The 12,816-nt window shown below is 45.2% G+C and overlaps 1 protein-coding gene across 1 annotated transcript in view; it reads right to left on the minus strand.

Moving 5' to 3' along the window:
* Hydin (HYDIN axonemal central pair apparatus protein) overlaps positions 1–12,816 on the minus strand; it is a 325,093-nt gene that overhangs the window by 311,324 nt on the left and 953 nt on the right. The window contains exons 2-3 of the mRNA XM_052166496.1: positions 11,527–11,652; positions 2,426–2,545 (exon numbers count right to left, since the gene is read on the minus strand). Of these exons, the coding sequence (XP_052022456.1) occupies positions 2,426–2,545; positions 11,527–11,652 (246 nt within the window). The remainder of the gene's footprint in view (positions 1–2,425; positions 2,546–11,526; positions 11,653–12,816) is intronic.

A 12,816-nucleotide genomic window follows, 5' to 3' on the forward strand; every position in this document is an offset into this window, starting at 1 on the left:
TTTTCAGACAAGATCTTCCTATGTAACTCAGGATAGCCTCAAACACATGGTCCTCCTACGTCAGGCGCATGAGTACTGGGACCCTATCTGCTAAAGGGTACTTGTTAATAACTCTCTTCTAAATAGTAGAAGAGAGTTAAGTGCAACTAAGTTAACTAGGTAAAAGATGACCTGAAGTGAGAGAAATGACCTTGACCCATGACCTTGCAATGATTTATGAAGAAACAAAGAAAGGATAGAGAAAGCTTTTAGGAACAGAGAGTGGGGCGTCAAGGAACATACATTGGGCCAGGTGTGGTGGCACAGGCCTTTAACCACAGCACCCAGGAGGGGGCAGGCAGATGCTCAAGCTAGCCTGTCTATAGGAGACGCTGGAAGGGGTGTGTGTGCACATTTCAGACCGGAAAAGAGCAGCGTGTATGTTGTGCTTCCTTTATTAAGAGCATCACTGGGGCTGGAGAGAAGATAGGGCGAGTCTAAGAGTACACACTCAGTTCCAAGCACCACAATGAGTGGTTCGCAACTGCCTGTAACTCCAGATCCAGGGTCATTGGACACTTCTGGTCACCACAGGCATGTGCATGACCATGAAGGAAGGAGGAGAAGAGAGCTTGTATAAACCTCTCAGCACACAGCCTGGTGTAACTCAAGTGAGAACATACCCGCCTAGCCTGGAGAAAGCTATCTGCTTGTAGATAATTGAACTTTCTCTGGTTGAGGACTTTCCACAGGGCCATCTCACCCAAGAGGAGGTGGGTTGTCCATAAAATCTGTGCCCTTTGGAAGGTGAAGTGTATGTATTTCCCCTACCCATGACTTCCTCACATATACCTACTGATTACCACATCTTGTTTAGAGTCAGACGGAATTACCAAAGGATCTTTAGCCTAGTCCCTCTCCATGCTTACTAGCCTAATGAAACTCAAAACAACATAGAATGTAGTAAGAGAGGAAAAGGGAATTCTACACGAGAAAATGAACCTGTTGACAGCCCCGGGGGGAAAAGTCCTAATGTCTACATCATGTGACTGCTCAAGGTCGGGGACGTGACCCTGGGCACCTTCAGCTCTTTCTCATCTCTCCACCAAGCCCTGAGCTTCTGTCCTGAGCTTCTCTTACTAATGGCACTGCAGTCAGAGATAAGCACACAGACCCAGACTGTAAATGCACCATTGTCCACAGAGTGGCTTTGCTGGCATTAAATCACCCTATTGATCTCTGAAAGGCATCGCTGAGTCCTTTAATGAGATACGGTGCTGAATACACCTCCAAGCTTTCCCTCTTGCTTTGGGTTCCTGCACAGACTTATTTTCTCATTTTTCTTGTGGCTCAACTCTCCTTCCGAGCTAATATTCCTAGATTGCTATTTGCCGTCCGCCTGGAGATTAGGGCTGCAGAGATGCTCTTCCTTCACACACCCTCTGTTTATCTTTGCACTTAACTGTGCTTAAAGCTTCCGTATCACCCTTCTGTTATTGCCAGGTGTCAAGGAAATCCTCTGACATTGAATTCTTTCCTTCAAAACAAACCTTAGTTTATCTTTAAAGAAAAAGACATACAGCTGGAGAAGACCAAATTATACACACTGTGGATCAGTGGTAAAGGTGACTAGGGTAAGAAGAAACCCTCAGTTGCAATGACAAATAAGCATGGCAGGGATACTGAGAGAAACCTTCTGGACACAATTCTGGAGGCTATTTCGTATAACGGGGAGAAGACCACTAAAGGAGAGAGATTCGAAAGTTAGAGAAGGCTTTTAGAAAAACAATTTGAGGAATATGAGTAGATATGCTCACACTTGCTAGTCCTCTGAGCGGATAATACCTTGAACTGGGGTAATGGGGTCTACAATTCGGAGGATGTCTGTACCAGTAGTGACCGGTTAGTCTCAATGAAATCCTAGCCCAGCTGGTCAGACACAAGCACTTCCCATCACTCATCAAATCCACACTTTTTGCATATGAAGTGTGGGTGGGGGAGGGGCGTGTGGCTGAAGAGATGGCTCAGCAGTTAAGAGTGCTGGCTGCTCTTCAGGAGGACCTGACTTTGATTTTCAGCATCCACATGGTGGCTCACAACCATCTGTAACTCCAGTTCCAGGAGATCTGGTGCCCTCTTCAGGCCTTTGTTGGCAGCACACATACATATGTGTAGGCAAGACATACACACACATAAAGTAAAAATAAATAAATCTTTTAAAAAAGGAAATTAGAGCACATGTTGAGCCCTGCCCTGGACCGTACAGGTAGCAGCAACCAGACCTAGCTTTGTGCTTGTGAAACTTGAAGCCAAAGACCCCGCTTGCATATTATTTTCCTGTGCCTGTCAAATTTAGAGAGTGTGTCTAAGACCCCGCAGAATCCAGCTTACTGAAGCCTTCCTCCAGCTTCTGGAAAAGTCCACCCACACCAGCGAACGAGCTTACCTTGTCGTTGTTCCTCAAAACCAACGGCACTTCATAGACCTCGCAGGGAGAGTAGTTCTGGAATATGATTTCTGATGGAAACGGCTGGAACAAGGCCTGGTCCAAGTCGACTCTGGAAAACTGCAGTTGGGAGACAAAATGATTCACACTGTGGATCAGAGGCAAAGGTGGCAAGGGTGAGTAATGCAAAGACTTACTAAAATAAAGAACACAGGGGCCACTCCAAAGGGGAACCAGCACGACAGCCAAAATTAGTGAGATTGTTTTCATCAACTTTACTACAAAAGAAGGGAGGAAATCTGGGAGCTGGCCCTGTCAGTGTGGAGCTTACAGTACAAGCAGGAGGACCTGAATTCTGATCCCAGATCCACTTAAGAAGCCAGGCGTGGTAGATTACGCCTGCCATGCCAAGACTGGGGAGGCACAGGCAGGTGGATCTCAGAGCACACTGGCCATTAAGCATTGCCTAATCAACTACTTACAGAGAACCACACAAAACAAGTCAGATGGTTCCTCAGAAGCAAGCGCTAAGATTGGACCTTGGGACTATACTCTCCTGTGTGCGCACACACACACACACACACACACACACACACACACACACACACGCTAAAAAGTTCATTTATGGTGAAAACAGAAGATAAGCTAATAAGAGACTACAGAAGATAAGCTAATAAGAGACGACTGACCCAGACCTTGAGATCTAAACACTGCAAAGGGGATCTTTTGAGCCAGTTACCCCATGACAATAATTCAAGTGTTCTCTATCAACAAATATCTGCTCAGCCACACTGCTAACAAGATCACAAGGAACTGCTCGCTGCAGGAGAAAGCACATAGATGGGCATAGAGAGCACAGTGGGTAGAGACAACTGGATTACACCTCCCTCCATGCATTAGACTGGGGGGTGGGGCTGAGATATGCACTCTTGAACCTGCAGCAAGGCCAGAGGGACAGAGACTGGAGTTGCAACGCTTGTCAAGGAAGGAGAGGACTCTGATGGACTTTGCTCTCATTGACCTGTGACTGGATGCTACACGGGATAAGGATGGACTAGGATCCCTCGGCCCTGCTAGTGCTCAGTGAGGTCTGGCACAAATAACCAGAACCCCTGAGAGGAGAGAGAATCACCACAGGATTTGGATAATTTATGCCATCTTCCATTTGTGAAAATTTCCAGCGTACAGCCGAGAATGCTCTGTAAGCTTCAATACATTTGCAGATTGTAATTCTATCAACCAGCCATAAATGCAGGGGAGCAGGATGCCCTAAATGAAAACTGGCAGGGACAAGAGGCGGTAGAATTGACAGTGTGACCCATTCTTTGAAACACAAGGCGGGGTCAGAAATGGTAAGGAAGTCAATGCAAATCCTAACCTTAAATGATAATGGGAACTTGGGGGAGTTGGGGGAATTGGAGGGAATTCTGCACAGTGGCAACCACTGAAAGGTTTCTGGTATAGAGATGGGTTTAAAGGACATTCAGACCAAGAAGGCAGATGGAGATGATAGAAAATTCAAAAGAGAACTAAGATTGGCAGGCAGCAGAACTGGGTGTGTTTGGAGTAAGTGGGGAGGAGGCATTATTGACAGATCGATGGCAGAGAGATTTCTACAGCTGATGCTGGAGTCAGGGCAAGCATGCAGGAGGCCCTGGAAACTCAAGTCAGGTTAAAAAGAAATCCATACCCAGGTAGATAAGTGTACAGCCACTGCAAGCAGAGGCAAAAAATGTGTGAGGGACGCCAACAGGCAAAGGAGAGGATGCTTTTAAGGCAAGAAACAAGAAGTGTTGACTGATAAACATAATTAACAAAAGTTGTGTAAAAGATATGAAAATCATATCATTTAAAGTCCAGGAAAACAAGCCCAAGCCAGCCAGCCACCCAACCAAGCAAAGCCTTCTGCAGAAACAATATTCTCTACCCTAGAAAACCTCCCTCAACAAAGAAGCTAAGACACTTTTAGAAAGACAAAATGTATACTTTTAACAATTTCCAAAGGAAGACACTTAAGGGTATTCTCATAAAGGGTAAAAATTATTATAGATCTTCAGATGCAGGGGAAGGAGGGAAGGAGGACAAAGACGTAGGTGACTAGCTGGGCAATCTAAATGAACGTAGGCCAGACAGACAATAATAGTAAGAACGTGGTTATCCGTGGGATGTGTGCACCAGCTGGGCTCCCACAGCAGACCCAGGCTGGGCACAGCTGATCGCTTCCTGTACTACTGTGAGTTTCACCGGGCACTTGCTTTTATCAGACAGACTACCAACATCATAATATGGGGGAAATTAACTGGAAAAGAAAGGGCACATTTATCACTTCCACTCACATAAAGGAAAAGCTAATCTACAGTGTGAAGGATAGGTTGGCAATCTTTTGGAGGAAAGAGGAGAGGCTGTGACCGAAGAAATGGGCATAAGTAACCTTCTGTGGGGGGGCCAGTGGTTATATGAATATGCTTACAACCATAATATATACAAATACGCAGATGCAACTCATGGTTTCTTTAAAAAAAAAAAAAAAAAAACTATCTTCCTTCCAAAAGCATGCACAAGTTTATCTGCTCTTCATGAAACGTCACTGAGAATCATGGAGAAGCCCCAGTGATCAAGGATGTCGCTTGGTGTTAACACACAAAACAGCAAGGTCAGGTAGGATCCCCTTCCTTCAAAGATGGGTAGCAGTAACAATCATAATGATAAACTGAGCCAGGATATGCACACATAAAGATGTGTACGCATGTATAAATATATGTTATAATAATTGAGAAAGAAGTAGAAAACATAACCAATGAAGAATTTTTAATTTTATGTGTATGTGGTGGTGGTGGTGGTGTGTGTGTGTGTGTGTGCACATATATGTGTATATCCTGGCTCACAGGTCAGAGGTCAATGCTGAGGGTTTTCCTCTATCACTCCCCAGGGTTCCTTGCGAAGTTGGACCACGTGGATAGACTGTCTGGCCAAGGAGCTCCACCCATCTACCTGTCTCTGCCTCCCCATCTCTCAGCTACAGATGCATGCATCTGAACCTGGCTTTTCCATGACTGTTGGGGATGGGAACTCAGGTCCCGGGGGTGGGGGGTGGGGGGGAGGGGCTTCCATGGCAACCACTTTACCTACTGAGCCATCTCCTCAGCTCTTGAATAAAGAATGTGTGCCAGAAAATTATTGCCAGTGAGGAATGAAAAAATCTATGTGCTTGCTTATTTTCCGTGGTGCTGGGGACTGACCCTATGCCTAGAGCAGGCTAGAGTAGTGCTCTACCTCTGACCTACGCCCCCAGCCCCACAAAGCAGTGAAAATCTAAACCCTACCATTTCGCCAAACTTTAAAACATACCATAGGGAGAAAGTTACAAAAAATAAGCACGAAACAAATATTCAAGGATTCAGGGCAGGCATAGCAGCTAGAAGAGGTGAAAGTACAAGTTGCCTTCAATAGACTCCGAGTTTCCAGCGTGTCAAGTTCCTTTCCACATGCTGAGCACAGCGGAGTGAACAGAGCCACCAATGGCCCTGTCCTCACGAGGATGAGGATGAGGATGAGGTGTCACCCTTCCCCAGCTTTGCGCTTACCCGTCCTTCTAATTGGAATGCCCTTTTCCAAACCTTTGCTTCAGACATCTGTCTAGCTCGGGGAGCCTTTCCCACAGCTTCCTTCTATCAGGGCAACCAATCTCCCCGTTGTCTCATGGGAACTGTTTCTTCATGTGAAGAAGGGTGTCTTAATTAGGGTTGTTTTTAGTTGCTGTGAAGAGACACCATGACCACAGCAACTCTTATAAAGGAAAACATTTAATTAGGGCTGGCTCACAGTTCAGAGGTTTAATCCATTATCGTTGTGACGGGAAGCATGGCGACATGCAGGAAGACAGCACTGGAGAGGCAGCTGAGAGTTCTCTATCAGGATCCATGGGCATCAGGAAGAGAACGCCACACCAAAGCCCAGACCCCAGTGACACACTTCCTCCAACAAAGCCACATCTGCTCCAACAAGATCACACCTCTTAATAGTGCCTATGGCCTTATGGGGGCCATTTTTATTCAAACTACTTGTAAGGAATAAGGAAGGAAGGATAGTTAGGAGGTAAGAGCCGCACTGGAGAGGAAAGAGAAGGAGACATGAGGAAGGCAGGGTGGATGAAGTCAAGCCTTAGAATCCAGGGGTCAAGTTTAGATTTTGTGAGAGTAATAGAAATCACCGGTAGTATTAAGTGTGGGAGTAACATGATCTCATTTACATTTTAATTGCATTTATTGTGTGTGTATGTGTGTGCGTGTGCGTGCGCAAACATGTGCTTACTGTGATGTGACCAGCTTGTTGATTCTCTCCTACCATGTGGGACCTGAGAATTGAACTGAGGTCATTGGTGGCAAGCTCCTGTACCCACTGATCCATCTCGCCATCTTTGAACCTCAGTCATGCTGCTCTGTGGTAACGGGGGATAAGATAGAAACAGAGAAGTAGAGGGCGGGGGAGATGGCTCAGGGGATCAAGCACTTGTTGCTCACTGGGCAGACATGGTAACATCGGCACTCAGAAGGCAGAGAGGAGTGGTCCCAAGGATAAGCCAGATGTCTAGACTAACTAAATCGGGGAGCTCTGGGTTCAAGTGAGAAGCCCTGCCTTGATGAATCAGTAAGGTGGAGAATCAAGAACCCATGGCAATCTCTACATACATGTGCACGCATGTGCACATACAATGTATACCACACATACACATGTAGGTACAGACATGCACATATATAACACACATACACACATACACATGTCAGAGAGAGAGAGAAAGAGAAAGAGACAGAGAGAGACAGAGAGAGACAGAGAGAGAGAAAGAGAAAGAGACAGAGAGAGACAGAGAGAGAGAGAGAGAGAGAGAGGTCAGGGATAACTCTGAAACACTTGGAAAACAAGCGTTTTCATGTAGTTACTATCTGAGGCAAAAGAAGAAACACAGCCTTTAAGAGGCAGAGCTCGAGTCGACATTTGGATCTCCAACACATCAAGTTTGAGCATGCAATACAAATGTGACTATCAGACTCGAAACATGTGGACTGCGAATGGAACTCAGTGGAAACACAGTTACCAAGCAGACGGGAGGCGCCCGGTGCACCTCTCCAGCACCATCAACATTAAATCTGTACATAAGAAGCAAAAGAAGAAGATCAAAGATGCCATTTCCCTAGAAAGAGTCGCCTAGGGTGCAGTTTCTTTTGTTTGTTTGTTTGGTTTGGTTTTTGTTTTGTTTTTTCCAGACAGGGTTTCTCTATGTAGCCCTGGCTGTCCTGGAACTCACTCTGCAGACCAGGCTGGCCTCGAACTCAGAAATCCGCCTGCCTCTGCCTCCCAAGTGCTGGAATTAAAGGTATGCGCCACCACTGCCCATAAGACACAGGTCATGACCTCATATGGGGGATCACATAATTGAATATAATGGGTCATTAAAAACTTGTGGACAGTAAAAGTTTTCTAAGTGCATGACCCCAAATTAATTCAAAATCAAACACATAATGAACCCAAGGTGTCTCTGGCAGCCATGGCCTATGCTGTATCTCCCGACTTTACTGCAGTCTCAGCTCTAAACACGCCATGCATACTAATGAGACGGTTGCCCATGCATCACACCTTGGCTGCTGTTGCTAGGACAGCAAAGGCGGCCTGAAAACACTATTCTACGCTATGAATTACAATGCTTTTATGGGACATACAGTGTTCCTTTAGAAATGTTCCTTTAGAAATGGTTACTTACAGAAAAGGAAGACCTGTAATATTTTCCCGCAATCACTCCTCATCACAGAAGTGTCAAAATAGTGCATTTCTGAGCCAGACTGCATGATTTTAAAATCTGTCTTTCTGTGGCTGATTTGAGTTTCATTAAAAAAAAAAAAAGTTAAATGATTTTGGGGTTAGAATTCATATAAGAATTTCCAGCAGTTTCTGGATGGCTGTAAACAGGTTTCTGTCATCTTGTGCTTTGTATTTCTGAAAAGCAGCATCTGAACACTGGGGATTAAGATACCAAAATATCAATCAGCTCTGAAAAAGGTTGATGATCCTCTCCATTTGCAGTGTATTTAACCAAGATTAATACTTAATGAAAAATAAACAGGCACATCCATCTCATTAGTATGTAAATTTGCTTCCATATTTAATAAATGATTAAAATTGGGGGCCAGCAAGATGGTTAAATGGGTAAAGGTGCTTGTTGCCAAGCCTGGGATCTATGGCCCATTTCAGGGACCCACTAGTCAGAAGGAGAGAGCTGACTCCCACCAGTTGACCTCTGACCTCCACACACATGCTGTAGGATTAGGCACGCACATGTGCACACACAATAAATAAATGTGAAAATCAAAGGGAATGATAAAATGGCAAGAGGTTGTTTTATAATCTATTCTTTATCATTAATTATCAGATGTTTGTTTTGTATACCTCTCTTTTCTAAAAGTATTTGATTTTAAATTTTTTTTAGTATATGGAGAGGGGTGTGTGTGTGTGTGTGTGTGTGTTTAGTGTTTGCTTGCATGTGGATGGCACATGTGTAGACGAGAGAAGAAATTCTGGGGTATCAGTTCTTGTCTTCCCCCTTGTTTTGGGCAGAGGGGGGTCCCTGGTTTGTTCATGCACATTCCAGGCTAGCTGGCCCACGCACGACTTCTGGGGATCATCATGCGCCTAGCACCAAGAAGGAACACTGGGAATATAGACTGTGCTACCATGCATGTTGTTACATGGGGGATGAAGATTAGAACTCAGGTCCTCATGTTTGTGCAGCAAGCATGTTACCTACAGAGCCATTTCCCCGGTCTGTTTTACAGACCTATCTTCTATGCCTACATGATCATGGTCAACTTAATATTTTTTCAGACAAAAGGGGGTCACATGTCAACAAACATTTGAGAGACTCTGATCTAGGAATGAATTTAGGAGAGAAAGGAGAGTTTCAAGGAAAGAAGGAAGATTCCACCAGAAGTAACGTCGGGAAAGCACAGTCAGTGTAATCTATCCGACACTTATGGATTACAAGGTTCACAAGAGAGACACGGCTTCGGATGACTGGAGCTGAGCAGAGTCCACTGGACTGGACATAAGAGAGACGGACGCAGAATGCAAAGGAAGGGACACAGAGGGCAGCCTGCCCAGTGTCACTTCAATAAAGCAGATGAGCACAGAGTGAAAAGTGGGTTGGAGAGGAAATGCCAGAAGGAGAAAAGCAGACAAGGAAGGCCCAATGCATCCATAATTGATGCTCCTGATGGGGAAGGGCAGTAAAACCTCACAGGAGCATCAAAATGGCTGAAACGTTAAGAAAGAAACTTCCCGCAGATAAAACAAGGAGAACGGTGGCATGGGAAGACCCAGTCATGTCTGAGCAAAGTCCTAAGCATGAATGAAGGACACACAGTCTGAGGGTGCAGCTAGGAGTGTGACTGTGCTAGTGGAGTGAGGGCTGAGCCAACCTCTCAGATTATCAGAGCATCATCTGATGCCAGAAGATCGTCAAGTAAAAATACCCATGGGGCTGTTAAAGGGAAAACCCTCAACTTTAGAAATGGGTGGGAAAGAAACCTGCAGTTAAATTGAGAGGGTCATATGCAAACAGGATCAGAGACATGCAGCCAAGATCTGTAAGTTCATCTAGAAGGAATCAAGAGAGGTAGATGGCCCTCAGCATGAAGAGAATGGTTCGAATCCAGTGGACACACGGAAACGACCAAGAGAGCTGGGGGGAGTGGGCAGGGACATAAAGCGACCTGGTACTCTCCTCCTTCACAGCACTGCTTGGTGCAATACACCCAACGGGGCTACATTAACCGTACCAACAATTCCAGTCTGCTCGGCCAGGCCCCTCGGAAGAGAGGAAAGAAACCACAGGAGGAGGTGTCGGCTCTGGGAAACGCTGTTCCTGCTCAGATGCAAAGGGTGTTTGCTGTGGGGGAGACGTCATCAGCAAATACAGTGATGCTAAGAACAGTGGGGTCCTGTAGGCCCTAGACAGTAAGAGCAAAGTCTTCAGAGACCCAGTTCCATGGGGAGTGCAGCTCAGACAACACAGGAAGAGCTGGGATTTTGAGGGGGACCCACTTGCAGTAGTCCCAGCGGTGGAGACTCAACATATAATTTATGCAGGAAAGTGAGGCATATGGCTTAAGAAATTAGCTAAAAAGTAGGAAATGAGATCTTTAAAAACAATGATTAGTTTTAATTTTATGTGTATGAGTGTTTTGCCTGTATGTGCTCTATGCGTATGCAATGTCTACAGGGGCCAGAAGAGGGCAGTGGATCTCTGGAACTGTAGATGGTTATGAGCCATCACAGGGGTGCCAGGAAGTGACTCTCTTTCTGCAAAAGAAACACTCTTAACCACTGAGCCATCTGTCCAGTCCCAAGTTCTTCATTTTCTTCTTCTCTTTTAAATAATTATTTGTCCCTAAAGGCAAGAACATATAGCCTACTCTAAAATACAGAAATGTGAAACACCGCTATTTTTTAGTCTGAAAGTTTCTTGGAAATGGGCTAAAATCCGGCAGCAAACACTTAACCCTCCCCCTCCCCATTCTTTATTAGTGGACAGTGCAGGGAAGGAAGGATGGCTTCTGACTCAAAAGAAATAACCTAATTGGGCTTGGCTGATATAAACCTTGGAATTGCTCTTAGCCTGCAAACAATTGTATACAATACTGATCAGAAGTAACTAAATAGGGGGTAGAATTAGTCAGAAGTGATTTAAAAAAGGTTTGCTCTTATTAAGTATAATGACTTTACTGCCACATCCTAGAGACCAACAGATAGGAAGGGAAGCAGCCCAGAACCACTACTTTCTATTTATCATCTGTCGTTCTGAACACTGATGTGGTCTATGTCCCGCCTGATGTGATTTTTAAAAAGATTGTATTCTGATTTTTAATTATGTCCATGTGGGGTGGGGCACAATGCCTGCAGAGGCCAGAAGAGGGCATTAGATCTCTTGGAGTGGAAGTCACAGGCAGTTGGGAGTGGCCTGACATGGTGCCTGCTGGGAACTGAACCCCGGTCCTCTAGAAGAGCCACAATCCCTCTTAACCGCACAGCTAACTCTCCAGCCTTTGATGTACCTTTTGATGGGTTGTTTCTCCCATGTCCAAGAGTTCGATGATCTGTGGTCGGCAAATAATTCTTGTACTTGCCAATTTCTGCTCCGTAGTGAGGGACATCTCCTTCAGGAACTCTGAGGGCGTCAGCTAGAATTCAAATAAGAGCCCCGTTCAACCATGGTGGTGCTGAGGAACTGTTCTCCTAGGCACCTGATGATGAATAATTTGTATGTGCAGCTCTCAGGGTGATTGTGGGATGCCACTAAGTTCCCTTATAAAATATTGATGATAACTAAATTATACAAGAGAAATCCCATGCACTTCGGAGGTCTTTGTACAGCAACTGGAAGTGACATACACTAGCACATCTCTTTGGGTTTTGAAAGAAGCACACAGTGGAACCCTAGAGAAAACGAGTCAAGGAACTGCACAGGAATCTGTCCAAAGAACACCCAAAAAACAAAACAAACAAAAAATATTAAAAAAAACACACACACATTTTTTTAAAAAAGCCCCTCCCAGACATTAATGCTGAGAGCTAAAGGCTCTGCTTCTGAACCAACAGGTCAGACAAACATAGCACTGGGGTGCTTAACTAGACTACATCACAAATGAGCTAATTTACCTAATTAGAGATAGAGGTATGATCCAGTCATTTAGAAATGCGTGACATGTTCAGAAGCAAGCTCTGCGTGGGTCCGGATCTTGTAGCCAATCACATTCACACACCTGAATCAGATTCTTCAACACTTACCAATTTTATGAGAAAATACACGTAATTTGTCACCTAAATAAAACTATCCCAGCAGAGAATCGGCTACCCCGTACCCTCTCACTGTTATGCACTGGCTGTGGTTCTAGAAAGGTCTTGTTGTTCCAGGCCTACTTTACATGTGCGGGGGGGTGGGGGTGGGGTGGGGGATGGGGGGTGGGGGGGGTGGGGAGGCTGGGGGGGAGGGGGGTGGGAGGGTGGGGAGGGGGATGGGGGGTGGTGATTGTTAGCAGCAAGGAAGCCAAGACTGACTAGAACAGCTTGGGGTGCGTCATTCAGCTCGTTCGGGTTTGAGGCTAGAACTCTTCAACAATGCCCGGGATCTGTAACTGAACACATTCAAATGAAGATCCATTTCTGACCTAGTCTTCAACTTGGCTTTAACTTCCTTTTGACTGGAACGCAGATGGGATGAGCTGGGTTATTAAGAGGTATCAGCAATAGTGTGGTTCAAATTCAAGCAACAAAATCTTAAGAGCGAGAGGCCTCATATAGATATGTACCAGCAACCAGGAGAGGCAAAAGCTGAGTTTGTTTTT

Source organism: Apodemus sylvaticus, chromosome 21, assembly GCF_947179515.1.
Source record: "Apodemus sylvaticus chromosome 21, mApoSyl1.1, whole genome shotgun sequence".
NCBI classification, from domain to species: Eukaryota; Metazoa; Chordata; class Mammalia; order Rodentia; family Muridae; genus Apodemus; species Apodemus sylvaticus.